The sequence below is a fragment of the Sesamum indicum genome, linkage group LG4, assembly GCF_000512975.1.
Source record: "Sesamum indicum cultivar Zhongzhi No. 13 linkage group LG4, S_indicum_v1.0, whole genome shotgun sequence".
Taxonomy (NCBI): domain Eukaryota; kingdom Viridiplantae; phylum Streptophyta; class Magnoliopsida; order Lamiales; family Pedaliaceae; genus Sesamum; species Sesamum indicum.
In genome coordinates, this window is record NC_026148.1 from 16,007,924 (window position 1) to 16,021,085 (window position 13,162).

The window sequence follows — 13,162 nt, forward strand, 5'->3', positions numbered from 1 at the left end:
CCAATGGTGCAAATTATTATACATTAAAATTATAACAAGGTTATAACCTCACAGAGTTTTTAGTTATGTATTTCGAATTTCTTAGTGAACAAGTCCAGAGACCGAGGTGATTGATAATTAAGACTTGTGATTGTTCTGGCTATCAGGTTATTATTTTAGTGAGTATATTATTGTTGTTATGATATTTGTTAGGGTGAACAAGATCGGTGGAAACCGGTCCAAATAGATTATGGGCCTTGAAAGCCCATACTTATAACTTCGTTGACTTGGGCTATCAATTGATTTAATTTGATGAGGCCCAATACTTACAAATTAGCTGGGCTGAGGAAATTGTATTTATCAATTATCCCAATTTATATTTAATTTACATGCTTTCAGCCCAATAGAGAAGGCCCTCTAGGCGTTAAGCCCAATCAATTAGGCCCAACAAGATGCCTTTTTAACCCGACCCGGTTATAACTATTTTATTTTATTTTTCAAATTTATCAAAGAATAGAAAACGACGAAAAAGATCATAACTACCATTCGTGTATAATTGGTTTCTGGTGCTCTCTTTCTCTCTCTCTACAGTCAGACTTTCTCTCTCTAGTTTCGTGATCTGTTTCAGACAATTTTCCTCAATGCCGATCGATCAAGGGGAGCTCTCCACTGACGAGGTACGACGCCACCTATTGCATGCACTTCGCGTGTCTGTATGCACACGCTATACGCACTCACGGGCTAAAAGATTGGCGGATTGATTATCTATTGGAATTCTGTAATGTTGAGGTTTCAGAGTCGAGATGATGAGGAATTTTGTTTCGCGGATTGTGTTTGGTGTTTGGACCTGATCTAGTTGTCTGAGAATTTTGTTTGTTGTCAGGTGTTGAATGGAATTTGTGATTTTTTATGCTATTGATTTTCTTTGTGAAGGTCTTGCGGAGGGATATTCCATGGGAGACTTATATGACGACTAAGCTGATTACGGGGACTGGGCTTCAGCTTTTGCGCCGATATGATAAGAAGCCTGAGAATTACAAGGCTCAGTTGCTGGATGCTGTAATTGTCTTACTGCTGACTTATATATCTCTCTTTTCTTCAGAAGTTGATTTTTTTTTTTTCTGTCTGGTATTTTATGATTTCTTTTGGCAGTTCTCCTGCATTTTGGGACAATTTGTAGTTGAAGATTTGAAACTGTCTGGAAGTGTGGAAGAACTTTTTCGGAGAATTATTAATTGATTCTGATTTTATGAAAGTGCCTGCTTTCTTTTGTAAAAAATTAATGACGTGTTGTCATTTTGATTTTCTTTTTCCCCATCTTGTTTCAAATTCTAGTTTCAGAAGAGAAAAGAGGGCATGAAAAATGTTTTTTCTTTCAAAAGTTAAATTTACTAAAATAGATAAAAAGCACCTTCCGGAGGGTCTTAATAAATGTCAGTAACTATCTAATTTTGATTTCCCTTTAGTTAGTATCATGAATTAGGAATAATGCATGATGCAGTTGGTGGCGGACCCTCTTCTTCCCATTTGGGTTGGGTAGAATTTTAGTGTAGGATATGTTCACATGTTCCGTTGTAACATTTAATTTCAGTATTGGCTTCATGTATGCTGTGGTTCATTATGCAATGCCTCATGTAAAAGGTTCGGAGGATCCTCAAAGCAATATAATAGAGATTGGTGCAGTTGAACCATAAATGATCTCAAACAATTTTCATTGGACATTGTTGACAACTTGAAAATCTGTTGCAGGATGGTCCAGCTTATGCTCATGTTTTTGTGAGCATTCTGCGAGACATATTCAAGGAAGAAACTGTGGAATATGTTTTAGCTCTTATTGATGAAATGCTATCAGGTGATAGACAAATTCCTTTAGCTCTTCAATTAAATGTTGCAATATGAATTAGCTAACCTTTTCTTTTGTTTTGCACGGCAGCAAACCCCAAAAGAGCTAGATTATTTCATGATAAATCTCTCGCCAACGAGGATATCTATGAGCCTTTCCTGAGGCAAGGATTCTGCAGCTGATATTTTGCATCTTCTAGTTGTCTAGGGCATGAGTTTATCCAATTATGTTAGCTGAATATATTATTTTAAGTTGTGGTACCTCTCCATCTTCCTTCAGTCTCCTTCCCTCGCCCAAACAAAAGGCGGATCAGGCGATCAGTACCATTTAGCTTCTGTTGCTACTTAGTCTAGCATTCCTCTTGGAGGAGGCTTTAGCTTTTGTGTAATTGTTATGCTTGCCACTGTGGTTTAAATGATCCTTGACCAGAAAGACATGTGCTCCCCCACCCGAAAGGGAGAGCAAAAAGAAAATGAAAATGGATTACATAAATTGTAATAGCTCTTGCTGCATGTTAAATGGGGTGGTCATTTGTGATACATGTTTGATTTCTTCCCCTCACATCTAAGTGTTTACTATTCTTAACATAATAGTGAATCAAACAACAGTATACGGTGTTGATGAAGTTCTTTCATGTCCTTAAAATGAATGACAACCTTTATTTTCTTTTGCAGATTGCTCGTGAAAGGTAACTGGTTTGTACAAGAGAAGAGCTGTAAGATACTTTCTTTAATAGTAAGGTGCAGAACGACATACTTCTCTTAACCTGCAAACTGTATCAGTTGTTTTCTGCATAATTCACCTTCATTCTCTACTTCCAGTGAGAGGCCAAAAGCTAATGAGAGTGCCCTTGCTAACGGTGTATCAAATTCAAAGAAGGAAATCACTCCTATAAATGATGTTGTAAACAGACTGGTTGAGTGGTTGTGCAGTCAGGTTTGTGCTCTTTCCATTCTTTATTTTTGTAGATCAAGGTGTTCCAAAGTGTTTGATGGCAGTCTGTATCATTTCTCGCAGTCATGAATATGAAACTTTAACAATTTCAGAATAGGAGTGTATAAACTGCAGAAGGATTTCATAAATCTAAACTCTTGCGAATAAATGAATAAAGGCTTTAGTAAAATCTAAGATTTGCCTAAATACAACATTGGAAAGTATAGAAGCTTGCTTGCGAGGAAATTTAGAATCTCCAATTTCAGACTTTTAGCTTCAAAGGATAGGGAGTTAAATACATAATCACACTGAATCAAATGCGTTCTGCAGCAACGGAGATAGGTTCATCGTGTCACCCAGTTGAACTAAAGGTTTCACTGACTCTGTGGATCAAAATAATGGGTACGGGAAGACTGTTAAAGAAAAAATGTAAATATCATGGTTTAATGTAAAAAGGAAACTGTTGGTGTTGCAGGCCTGATACTGTGATGATCTAAGTTGCTAGCTCAGATTATGATATTCCATTTTATGATCTTTTTACTATTTAAGTCGGTGAATTAACATTGTAAAAGGTGATTTCAGATTTCAACGCTTTAGGCTATTGTCCAGTTGTTAATTGATGAGTATCGTAAGGGATAATCCTAAGCTAAAAGATTTGATGCCATATTCTCAAACTTAAGAGTACTTATAGGTGGACCTTTTTATATTCCAACAGTGAAAACAATTTTAGTATGACTATCTCCATTAAGTTTTATGTACAGCCTAAACTTGTAATGGTGAGCTAGAAGCATGGTTCTTCTCATGAAATGGGTTCTGGAAATTTATAGGTGATGTATACCAAGATGATCTTTCACTTGGGGGCTAATAATTTAGATGTTTCATTCAATAATGCATTAGCCATCAATCCTTGTAGTCATGACTCATGCTTGCATACTTAAAACAGCTGAAGACGCCATCTCACCCCAGTCGTGGCGTTCCAATAGCTATTAATTGCCTTGCAACTCTACTGAAAGAGCCTATGGTGCGATCTTCGTTTGTTCAATCAGATGGAGTAAAGTTGCTCATTCCACTAATCTCTCCTGCATCCACTCAACAATCCATCCAGGTAAAGTCTATATAAGATTACTATACGTTAAAGCATTTAGCTTCTACTCCCAACATTGCCATTTCGGAATCACTTAAGGTTATTGATGGGTTGAGTTCTGAATCCAATGATATACAAATGGAGTTGGCATTATTAGCTTTGTAAGAGTAATGTGGGATGTCTACTAACTGGGTGTTTGAAACAGCTCCTCTATGAAACATGCCTTTGTGTGTGGCTCCTCTCTTATTATGAGCCTGCAATTGAGTACTTAGCTACTTCTAGATCGTTGCCACGTTTGATTGAAGTTGTCAAGGGATCCACGAAGGAAAAAGTGAGTTTAAGACATATGTTGAGACAAACACTTAGACTTATTTATTTTCCCTAATATGTGAGTTACATCAATAATATACCTCCTTGTTCTTGACAAAGATTTGAATATTCTGTATCACCAGTTTAAATAATGGTAACCTATCCCTCATTGGAATAACTTATAATAGGTTGTCAGGGTAGTCGTCTTGACTCTCAGAAATTTGTTGCATAAAGGGAGTTTTGGTGCTCAGATGGTGGACCTGGGATTGCTACTGATTGTTCAGAATTTGAAGGCTCAGGCTTGGAGTGATGAGGTGAGGAAATATTTTTCTAGCTATGCTAACCAATCATCGTGATTACTAATTGTTTCTCACGCCCAAATATAATACCTTGAAATACATGAAGGAATGCTGCTAAAGTCATGCATTTTTAGTTTATAAAGAGTAAAGGTGCATATTGATCTTTGTTTTCTTTCATATCATAGAGCAGTTTAATATACTTAATATACATGCATTATCATGTGATACTGTTCGATGTGCACCAATATTCCACAGATCTGTTGTATCAATCTTAGTATCTAGTATGCAGCCTGCCAAGATACTGGTGTTGATTGCACGCAATTTTTTTTTCTATCTTTTGTTTATTCCTAATTGCCCCTTGATATTTAAATGCCAAACTTATTCTGCAGGATCTGCTGGAAGCTCTGAACCAACTGGAAGAAGGGTTGAAAGATAACATCAAGAAGCTAAGTTCTTTCGATAAGTATAAGCAGGAAGTCCTCCTTGGGCATCTTGATTGGTCACCCATGCATAAAGATCCTACGTTCTGGCGTGAAAACATTACAAACTTCGAAGAACATGATTTTCAGGTTGTATTCCACATCACTAGATGCTGTTTGGAGTTATCTCTACTGATACTTCCTCAAATTATTATCTTCATTGTCTTCTTCTTCTCCTCCAGCACGAAACTCGTAAAGTGATGAAACGATTTGAACAACCTGTTACCTTTCTCTTTTCGTTTCTGCACAAACCTCATACTTTGACACTTTTTGTTGCAGATTTTAAGGGTCCTGATCACAATCTTGGACACATCCACTGATGCCAGAACACTTGCTGTTGCTTGTTATGATCTTTCACAGTTCATCCAATACCATTCCGCTGGGCGAATCATTGTCAATGACCTCAAAGCAAAGGACCGTGTGATGAAATTGATGGACCATGAAAACGCAGAAGTTACTAAAAATGCCTTGCTCTGCATCCAAAGGCTATTTCTAGGTGCCAAATATGCTAGCTTTTTGCAAGCTTAAACTATTCTATATAGAAATCATTGGTTTCTAGATTCTTTTGCTAGTTTCTTTCTTTTTAAAAAGAAAGAACACACGAGTTGCTTGTATTACTTATATCTACTACCCACCGGGAACGTTACAGGCGTAAGCGCACTTTAGTCTGTTGTTCCCTGTGATCAATGTGAGAAGAGTTATTTATATTTTTTTCGTCCATAATCTAATAAGATGAAGACGTTTGTATTCTACGCTTCAGATTTGTATCTTAAAGATCGATTGATCCTAAGCAGCCTCTCCCATGTTCTGTTTCATGCTCCTTTTGAGTGGCTTAGCTTTATCTCCTGTCCTGAATGGAAGTTGTGTTGAACTGTGAATGCCCAGCAATTGATTAGTTTAATTCGATTTTACCGGACTTACACTCTTAACAAAATAATAAATAAATTGACTATGATTGCACTAGAAATCCGTCATCAACATCTTACAATAAGGGCGTGTTTACTAACGTGGAATAAAGGGGATTTCGCCTTAATCGGAGTTAGCTTGCCGTTTACTTCCGAACAGCGTAGCCCGGGATTCACGGCAAAACCCGGTACTGGGCTGGACAAAACCCCTGATAGGGATCCAGGCTAGGGGGGTGGGATTCGAATCCCGTCAAGTTATCCCACTTTTCTGCACCTGCGAATTTACATTTGTATCCTCGATTTTCTACCGCAAATAGCAAAATTGCCCATGTCCACCTACCGATTTGAATTCTTTGTCACTTTTCATTTCCCACTACCACCTTCTACATCATTTCAAAACTTCCCTCTACAGGAGTCTTGCATCCACACAATGTTCCTGTCGGCAATGTGAGTTCTTCCACTCCGGTGACTTGCATGTGGCCGACAACTTGTCTGTGTATCTAATTTTTTGCGTTTCAATCTTTGTGTCTTCCATGGTTTTTGTTCGAATCTCATTTTGTGTGGTACATTATTTTAGTTCTCTGCTATCCTTAATCTTTTTTTTTCTCCTTTCTTGGGGCAAAGAATTTGGATCGGAGTCGCTTCCGCGCTCTTCACTGCATCATCTGTCCTACTCTATCATCTTCTACGGTTAGCTCGGGATTAATACGGGATCTGACGGTAAGTTCCTCCGAAACCCTTAACCTCGTCCCTACCATTGTTTCTGCAACATTTATTAAACTGTGCTGTGCTATGTACTTCCTTCTGAGATCCTTCTACTGTCCACGCGATTCTGTTCATTTATTCACCTGCACACCGATTGTGCCATCTCGCTCGCGTGATTTCGCGGCCTTCTCTTTCGCACCCAGGGAAAACCTTGTACCATTAATACTTTTGCGTTCATTGCATGCAATTTTTGTTACCATCGTCGGCTTTATTTTCACTGTGTGTTGAGATTTGGACTATTTTCTTTATAATTTTCTTTCTTTGTTTAAAGTGCTATTTCGACTACGTTGGTAGATACTCCATTTTTCTGGTGTACTGTCTTCTCCCAAAATTTCCGACCTTCAATATAATTTTTTTGGTCATTAGAATGAGATCATTTGAAAGAGTTACATTGGGTTTAATAATTGTACAACAAATCATCGACGAGTTTGCCGTTGCTATGACTATATTCTCTTATGTTACCAAATACCTTGCCGGTCGAAACCCTACTTGACGTCTACGTAGGCCATCCAGATACGTGATGAGTACTAGGATCCCGGGCTAGATTCACCATCTTCACAGGTTGGTTTCCGTTTCACACGACTTATGCCTGCGCAATCTCCGCATGGACCACAACGCCTTCGGTCGCTTGTGCTACATGCTTCAGTGCTCAGGTGGTTTGACCCCGAGCAAAAACCTAACCATACAGAACAGGTAGCAATTTTCCTTAGCATTGTGTCCCATCACAAAAAGAATAGCGTGGTGAAGCATGATTTCATACGTTTTGGCCGCACGATCCACAAACATTTTCACCGTGTCCTGAATTCAGGGAGTAAGCTGTACAATGTCCTCTTGGCTAGGCTGACGAATGCGTGGACCCCGTTGGAAATGGTTCAAGGTACATTCGTATTCTCTGTTTGGTTCTAAATGCACACATATTTTTTGACTTGTCTTCCCGGTCCTTGTTCTGGATATTATATACCATTTCCCCTTCACGATTGTACCCTGTTACGTGGGGATGTCTGGGGGCATTGGATGAGACTTTCATTGACGTTCACGTAGCTGAAGATGAAAAAAGAAGGTACCGAACCCGCAAGGGTCATGTTGCTGTCAATGTTCTAGGGGTTTGCAACCCAAACATGCAATTCATTTATGTGCTTTCCAGCTAGGAGGGTAGTGCAGGGGATAGCCGTGTTCTACGTGATGCCGTCCATAGACCAGATGGTCTCAGAGTCTCCTCAGGTCTGTATGACGTCTCAACCACTTTGCTATAACTTCTCAATGCCTTTCATGTTATTCTTCGGCTTCCGGTTTGATAAAAATATTATATACTGTTCGGTTATACCTTGTGTAGGTAATTACTACTTGTGTGACAATGGATACGCAAATGCTGAAGGCTTCTTGACTCCGTATAGAGTTGTTCGGTACCATCTACGAGAGTGGGGGACAACTGCATTCTGTAATTTTTCAAATTGAAGGGGGCAAAAATGTAATAGAAATAATAATGGGTGGAATTAATACATACAGATAAACTGAATTGTAAGGATACAATTCGCATTTTATTCGAGTATGTAAACGGCTAAACACTCCATCCCATCTAATACAATCTAACTGATAATCCAAAATTAATCCCAAAAAAGATAAGTAGTGCAAAAAAATAAACACGACCCAAGTGGAAGAGAAGGGTATTTATTGAAATAGTAACATTAGTGGGTGGGAATGCAATTCATGATGGTGGGACATGCAAGCAAGTTACTAATAGAAAATTTCAGCACTACATATAATATTTCATCAATCTATTGATTACTATAATTTAATATATGATTAACCTCTTGATTAGTAATGATTACGTCGTCAAATTACTACATTTGTTTAAATTTTAAGAGTATTTATAATTTTTAAATAATAATAAAATATTTATAATTATAATAAATTCAATAGAATTTCGTTGTGATTTATTATAGAAATATTGAGAAAATATTTTATTTTTGAATGCAGCCTAATTTATTTAATGAATGCAGAGCGTGTGCACCTGCTACACTGTAGACTTTCCCCAGTTCGATCAACCCGGATTCTTTTTCGGGTCCAAAGGCGCTTTGCTTTGGCTTTTGAACTCTCGAAAATAATTTCAGAAAACAAGAAAAAAAGTTTTCACTCCAGATTACACAAATTTGAAGATTCCCTCTCGCTCTAAGTGCTTTCTCTCTCTACCTATACGTACAGATCACTTGCACGCTTACGTCCCTGTCTAAGCTACTGCAGTTGTCCACTGTGTTTTCAGGGTTCGATCTTAGCTGCAATTGGAGCTTCTGCCGGTTCAATTGTGGTTTCCTGCTATCGTTGAGCTGAAATTTTGGTTGGTTTTCGAGGAAAGTCTTGGTTTTGGGACTGTCAAGGGTTTTTATTGGTTTCGTGTGTGGTATTTAAGTGTCTATGCGGAATCTAGGGTTTGGTTGTTTGAGTTCTGGCTTGAGAATGGGAATTGAACGGGAATTGTGTTTGATTTTACATGTGGGGCCTGATTGAAGTGTAAAGCTCGGTGCTTTAAGTTTGGTTCTTAGTTAAGATTGATTTTTTTCTTTTCCTTTTAAATTTTTGGATGCAATTCGAGGGTTTCGAGTGTTGTGTATGTACATAGGAATGAGAAATTAGAAAGAGAAATAACTAGTGCTGCTGCTGCTGCTTGTGCTGTTGTTGTTACTTGTAAGAGTAGAGTAATTATTGGTTGGGATTGAGAGAGAAAGAAAGGAGAAATGTTTTATTCACAGTTCATATTGGCAAAAAAGGGGCCGCTGGGGACCATTTGGATAGCGGCACACTTGGAGCGTAAGCTTCGCAAGAATCAGGTTGCTGATACTGATATTGGAGTTTCCGTAGGTAAAGATTTAATATTCATCATTTTTGTCATTCCTTTTCATATATTTCTGATGCTATTCTCTTGCTTAATCTGTCAAAAGATATATCCTTAATCCTTATTTTTGATATAAGTAAACATATGCATGTGCGAGCACACAAGTAAGTGGATGCGAATTTATGGTTAGATTGCTTTTAATAAAAATAAGGAGAAAGGAGAAAAAAATAAAGAAAAAGGAAAAAGAAGTTGTTATTCATAATGCAACTTGTGCCTGGTCTCAAGGAATTCGATTTGGTTAAATAGCTTGCACGGCTTAGTTGTCTGCTCCTTCCTAGGCTGTTTTTGGTGTCTGAGGTTATGGAAGTGATTGAATCGTATGTAAAATGGAGCTTTCTTATTTCAACTGCCAAATTGAAGCAGCTGTGAAAATTTCCATTGCATTGCACTTAGGTCAGTTTTGATGGATATTGTACTCTGGTAAGGTTGATATAGTCTCGAATAACTTGTTTGATAGAAAGTACTGATTGCAACTATCTTATACTTGGCATGTTGATGATCCTTAATTTACAAAAGCAGATCACCTTTGGGACATAGATTGTACCTTACTTCTCTCAACTCCAGTACGGTAATTTGACGAGTTTGGCTTCTGTAACTCAGAGTTTGTTTGGCTATGGCACAACATTTAGTTAGAAATCTCTAAATATTATATGAAGAAATGATTAGATCTTTTTTGTTGCGCATGGAATATAATTGGTGTTTGAATATTTCGAACGCTTGGCTATTCACTTTCTTGAGAACCTATCACTTAGTCGTCCAGTACTGAGATCACATTTTTCAAAATCTCGCCTTGGTCATTCTGTTGGAGATGGTACAGGGATATGGACTGTTGTTTGTATTTCATTTTGGGTTATAGCCTTAACTACTAGAAGAAGCTGAATTACTTTCATCAGTTTTCTGCTGTCAATGCACTGCCAGAGAGCCAAAAGAAGTAACAATATGATCATTGACTGAACAAAGGGACAATTGAAATAATTCAAATTCCCCATTCATTAAAAGGTGTACAAAAATGGAATTCATAGGTTATGTGTTTCTACCACAATGCTAAATAAGGAAACACAAATCACTTAGAGTCCTTACAGTGACTACGGTATCTAAAACTCCTACTCTTGTACCTCGAAGAAGGCATAAGAAACCTTACTCATTATTTGCATGCAGGAATTGTGTTGAAAATTTCTGAATTCATCTTAAATAATATGCTGATTGGCTTTAATTTCTAGATTCTAATGCAAATTTTAATGGCTATTTTGGTAAGTTTGTATTTCTCCTTATTTAATATTAATATAAGCTGCTTATATTGTACAGACTCAATTCTTTTTCCTGAGGTGCCCATTGCGCTTCGGTTGTCCAGCCATCTTCTGCTTGGTGTGGTGAGAATCTATAATAGAAAGGTGAACTACCTCTTTGATGATTGCAGTGAGGCTTTACTCAAAGTCAAGCAAGCTTTTCGCTCTACTGCTGTAGATCTGCCTCCAGAAGAGTCAAAGGCACCATATCACTCCATCACATTGCCAGAGACATTTGATCTTGATGATTTTGAGCTGCCAGATAGTGACATTTTCCAGGGGTTTGTTTGAAATTTTTTAATTCTCTATCTTTACGAGCTACTTTTTCTTTATAAATGTGCTTAAAATTTGCTCCATAAGTTATTCATTGGTAGATCTGCTAGTTATAATGGTATAAGGTTTTGTCAGTGCATTAAAATTCGTACCTACCAGTTTTCAATTTGTACGCAATGCATGTAAAAAGCTCCAGCCATATTCAAACATGGTATAGGGTTAAATGGATTAATTGACTTGTAGGTACAAAAAGAGAGTGATCCCTATCTAAGTGACTTTGGTAAAATGATTGGACAGACTTGGACATATATAAAATGAGTTGGTCATATAATGTCCCTGAGTTTTTGCTAGGATTTCTTGGAGGAGATTGTGCTGTTCTCAACTTTCAATGACGTTTTATTTGGTCCAATCTAACACGCCAACTACAAACATTGCAGTAACTATGTAGATCATCATATTAGTTCGAGGGAGCAAATCACCCTTCAGGATACCATGGAGGGTGTCAGTTACTCCACATCAAAGTTTGGGCTGGATGGTTAGTACTTATAACTCTTTTTGCTTGGTTTGCAAGGGTTCTTAATTGGGTATTTCCTAACTCTTTTCGCATAGATACTCTGACAAGCAGCAATATGTTGCCTAATATAAGAAAATTGATGAAAGTCTTTGCTAGTTATTGACTTGATGCTTCTACATATGTTTTCCCTTATTGTTGCTTCTGTTGTTGTTAGAGAGGTTTGGTGATGGCGATGCATCTGGATTGGATCTCGATGAGGTACATCACAGTTAATGCTGTTATTATGTCTTACTCTGTTTCATTTTTGCACTGCTGTGGACAATTTTCTTTATTACTTCCGTGCTGTTTCGGAGAATTTTATATGACATTATATGGCGTTTTTTGAATACAATGCTGGAAATTATGTGAACTAGACTTGACTATTGGCCTAACAAATCGAGACTGGATTACTTCAACGGGTGAAACTTTTTAGTTTTCCGATTTGCCACAAGAGGACATGAGAATGTTACATCTGTTGGGATATTGTTGATTATACTTTGCCATTTTGCATTTGACTGTGTGAATTTCTGAAGGTTGGAAGGGATAATAATAGTGGAGCTCAGCTGGTTTCGACTTCCATATACTCTTAGAGGTTGATTCACGTGACCTCATAATAGCTATTTAGGGATGTTCCCTGTTTGCTTCTTACTCTGATCCTTAATGAGAATGTAAATTTATTGCTCTCCTTGTCATGCTAAAGTTATATTGCGTTTCAGATTTTAAGCCTAACCTGTTTAAAAACTGTCAGAATTGACTAGTTCTCAAATAACCAAACATGCTTCTTTGCCATGCTATCTTTAACGACATCTATTATCAAATGTCAATTATTGTTAACATTCTTAACCTGCAACCTATGGGCTCTTACAGCTGTTTTTAATTGACAATTCCATGCAGGAATTATTTGTGGACAAGATGCCCTCTGCAGGACATGTGGTTGAGAGGTTGGTTTCACTGGAACTTTTATTGAACCAGCTAGTTGGTTCCTTATTTTTCCATACCTAATATTGATGTTTTGGTTTTCATTTGTATTTAATTTAATGTTATATTATATTATATTTCAGTGTAGTTCTGTTGCTGCATCTAGTTCCTAAACTTAGCATATAACCACTGTCAATTTAAACACTAAATCTTTCACAAGGTCTGAAGTTAAAGAGAAGAAGAGTGAAAGATTAATGCATTTTAGAAAGTATTTGATTTTTCCTTCTTTTTTTTGGGGGGGTATATATGCAAGTGTTATGCTATTGACACTATTTCTAGTGGGGGTGTTAGTGGCTTGAGCCTCATCCGGTACTGGGTCCTGTGGGTTATATTTTTCTTTTCAGATTATGGACCTCCTCGGGTATGTCCAGCTGTATCCCATTATGTATGGGTCCTGGCTGGATTGCCCTTGAATCCAACAAAATCTGCTCATGAATTGAAATTTTTAGAATTAATTGGCAAAATTATACGAATCTCTGAAAATATAGACTTACACGAATGACCTCATAAATAATAAATGTAGAATTGTATGCTAATCTCAAAAACCCTAACCCTTGCTATTCCTCACTCGCAAGCGACCTCCCTA

The 13,162-nt window shown here is 37.5% G+C and overlaps 2 protein-coding genes across 2 annotated transcripts in view; both read left to right on the forward strand.

Moving 5' to 3' along the window:
• On the forward strand, positions 511–5,739 carry LOC105161187 (V-type proton ATPase subunit H-like). The gene is made up of 11 exons (XM_011078800.2): positions 511–656; positions 913–1,038; positions 1,729–1,831; positions 1,913–1,985; positions 2,497–2,562; positions 2,644–2,758; positions 3,699–3,860; positions 4,045–4,170; positions 4,337–4,462; positions 4,837–5,016; positions 5,206–5,739. The coding sequence occupies exons 1-11, from the start codon at positions 621–623 to the stop codon at positions 5,452–5,454; spliced, it is 1,362 nt and encodes a 453-aa protein (XP_011077102.1). The 5' UTR covers positions 511–620; the 3' UTR covers positions 5,455–5,739.
• LOC105161188 (sister chromatid cohesion 1 protein 4) overlaps positions 8,619–13,162 on the forward strand; it is a 13,550-nt gene continuing 9,006 nt past the window's right edge. Inside the window, exons 1-5 of the mRNA XM_011078801.2 lie at positions 8,619–9,452; positions 10,792–11,053; positions 11,483–11,580; positions 11,774–11,817; positions 12,493–12,539. Coding sequence (XP_011077103.1) covers positions 9,329–9,452; positions 10,792–11,053; positions 11,483–11,580; positions 11,774–11,817; positions 12,493–12,539 — 575 coding nt within the window. The 5' untranslated portion in view covers positions 8,619–9,328. The remainder of the gene's footprint in view (positions 9,453–10,791; positions 11,054–11,482; positions 11,581–11,773; positions 11,818–12,492; positions 12,540–13,162) is intronic.

Coding starts and splice junctions, on each gene's coding strand:
- LOC105161187 (XM_011078800.2), top strand. CDS start 621: ATGCCGATCGATCAAGGGGAGCTCTCCACTGACGAG. Junction 3,861..4,044: donor CCACTCAACAATCCATCCAG/GTAAAGTCTATA, acceptor TGTTTGAAACAG/CTCCTCTATGAAACATGCCT. Junction 4,463..4,836: donor CTCAGGCTTGGAGTGATGAG/GTGAGGAAATAT, acceptor CTTATTCTGCAG/GATCTGCTGGAAGCTCTGAA.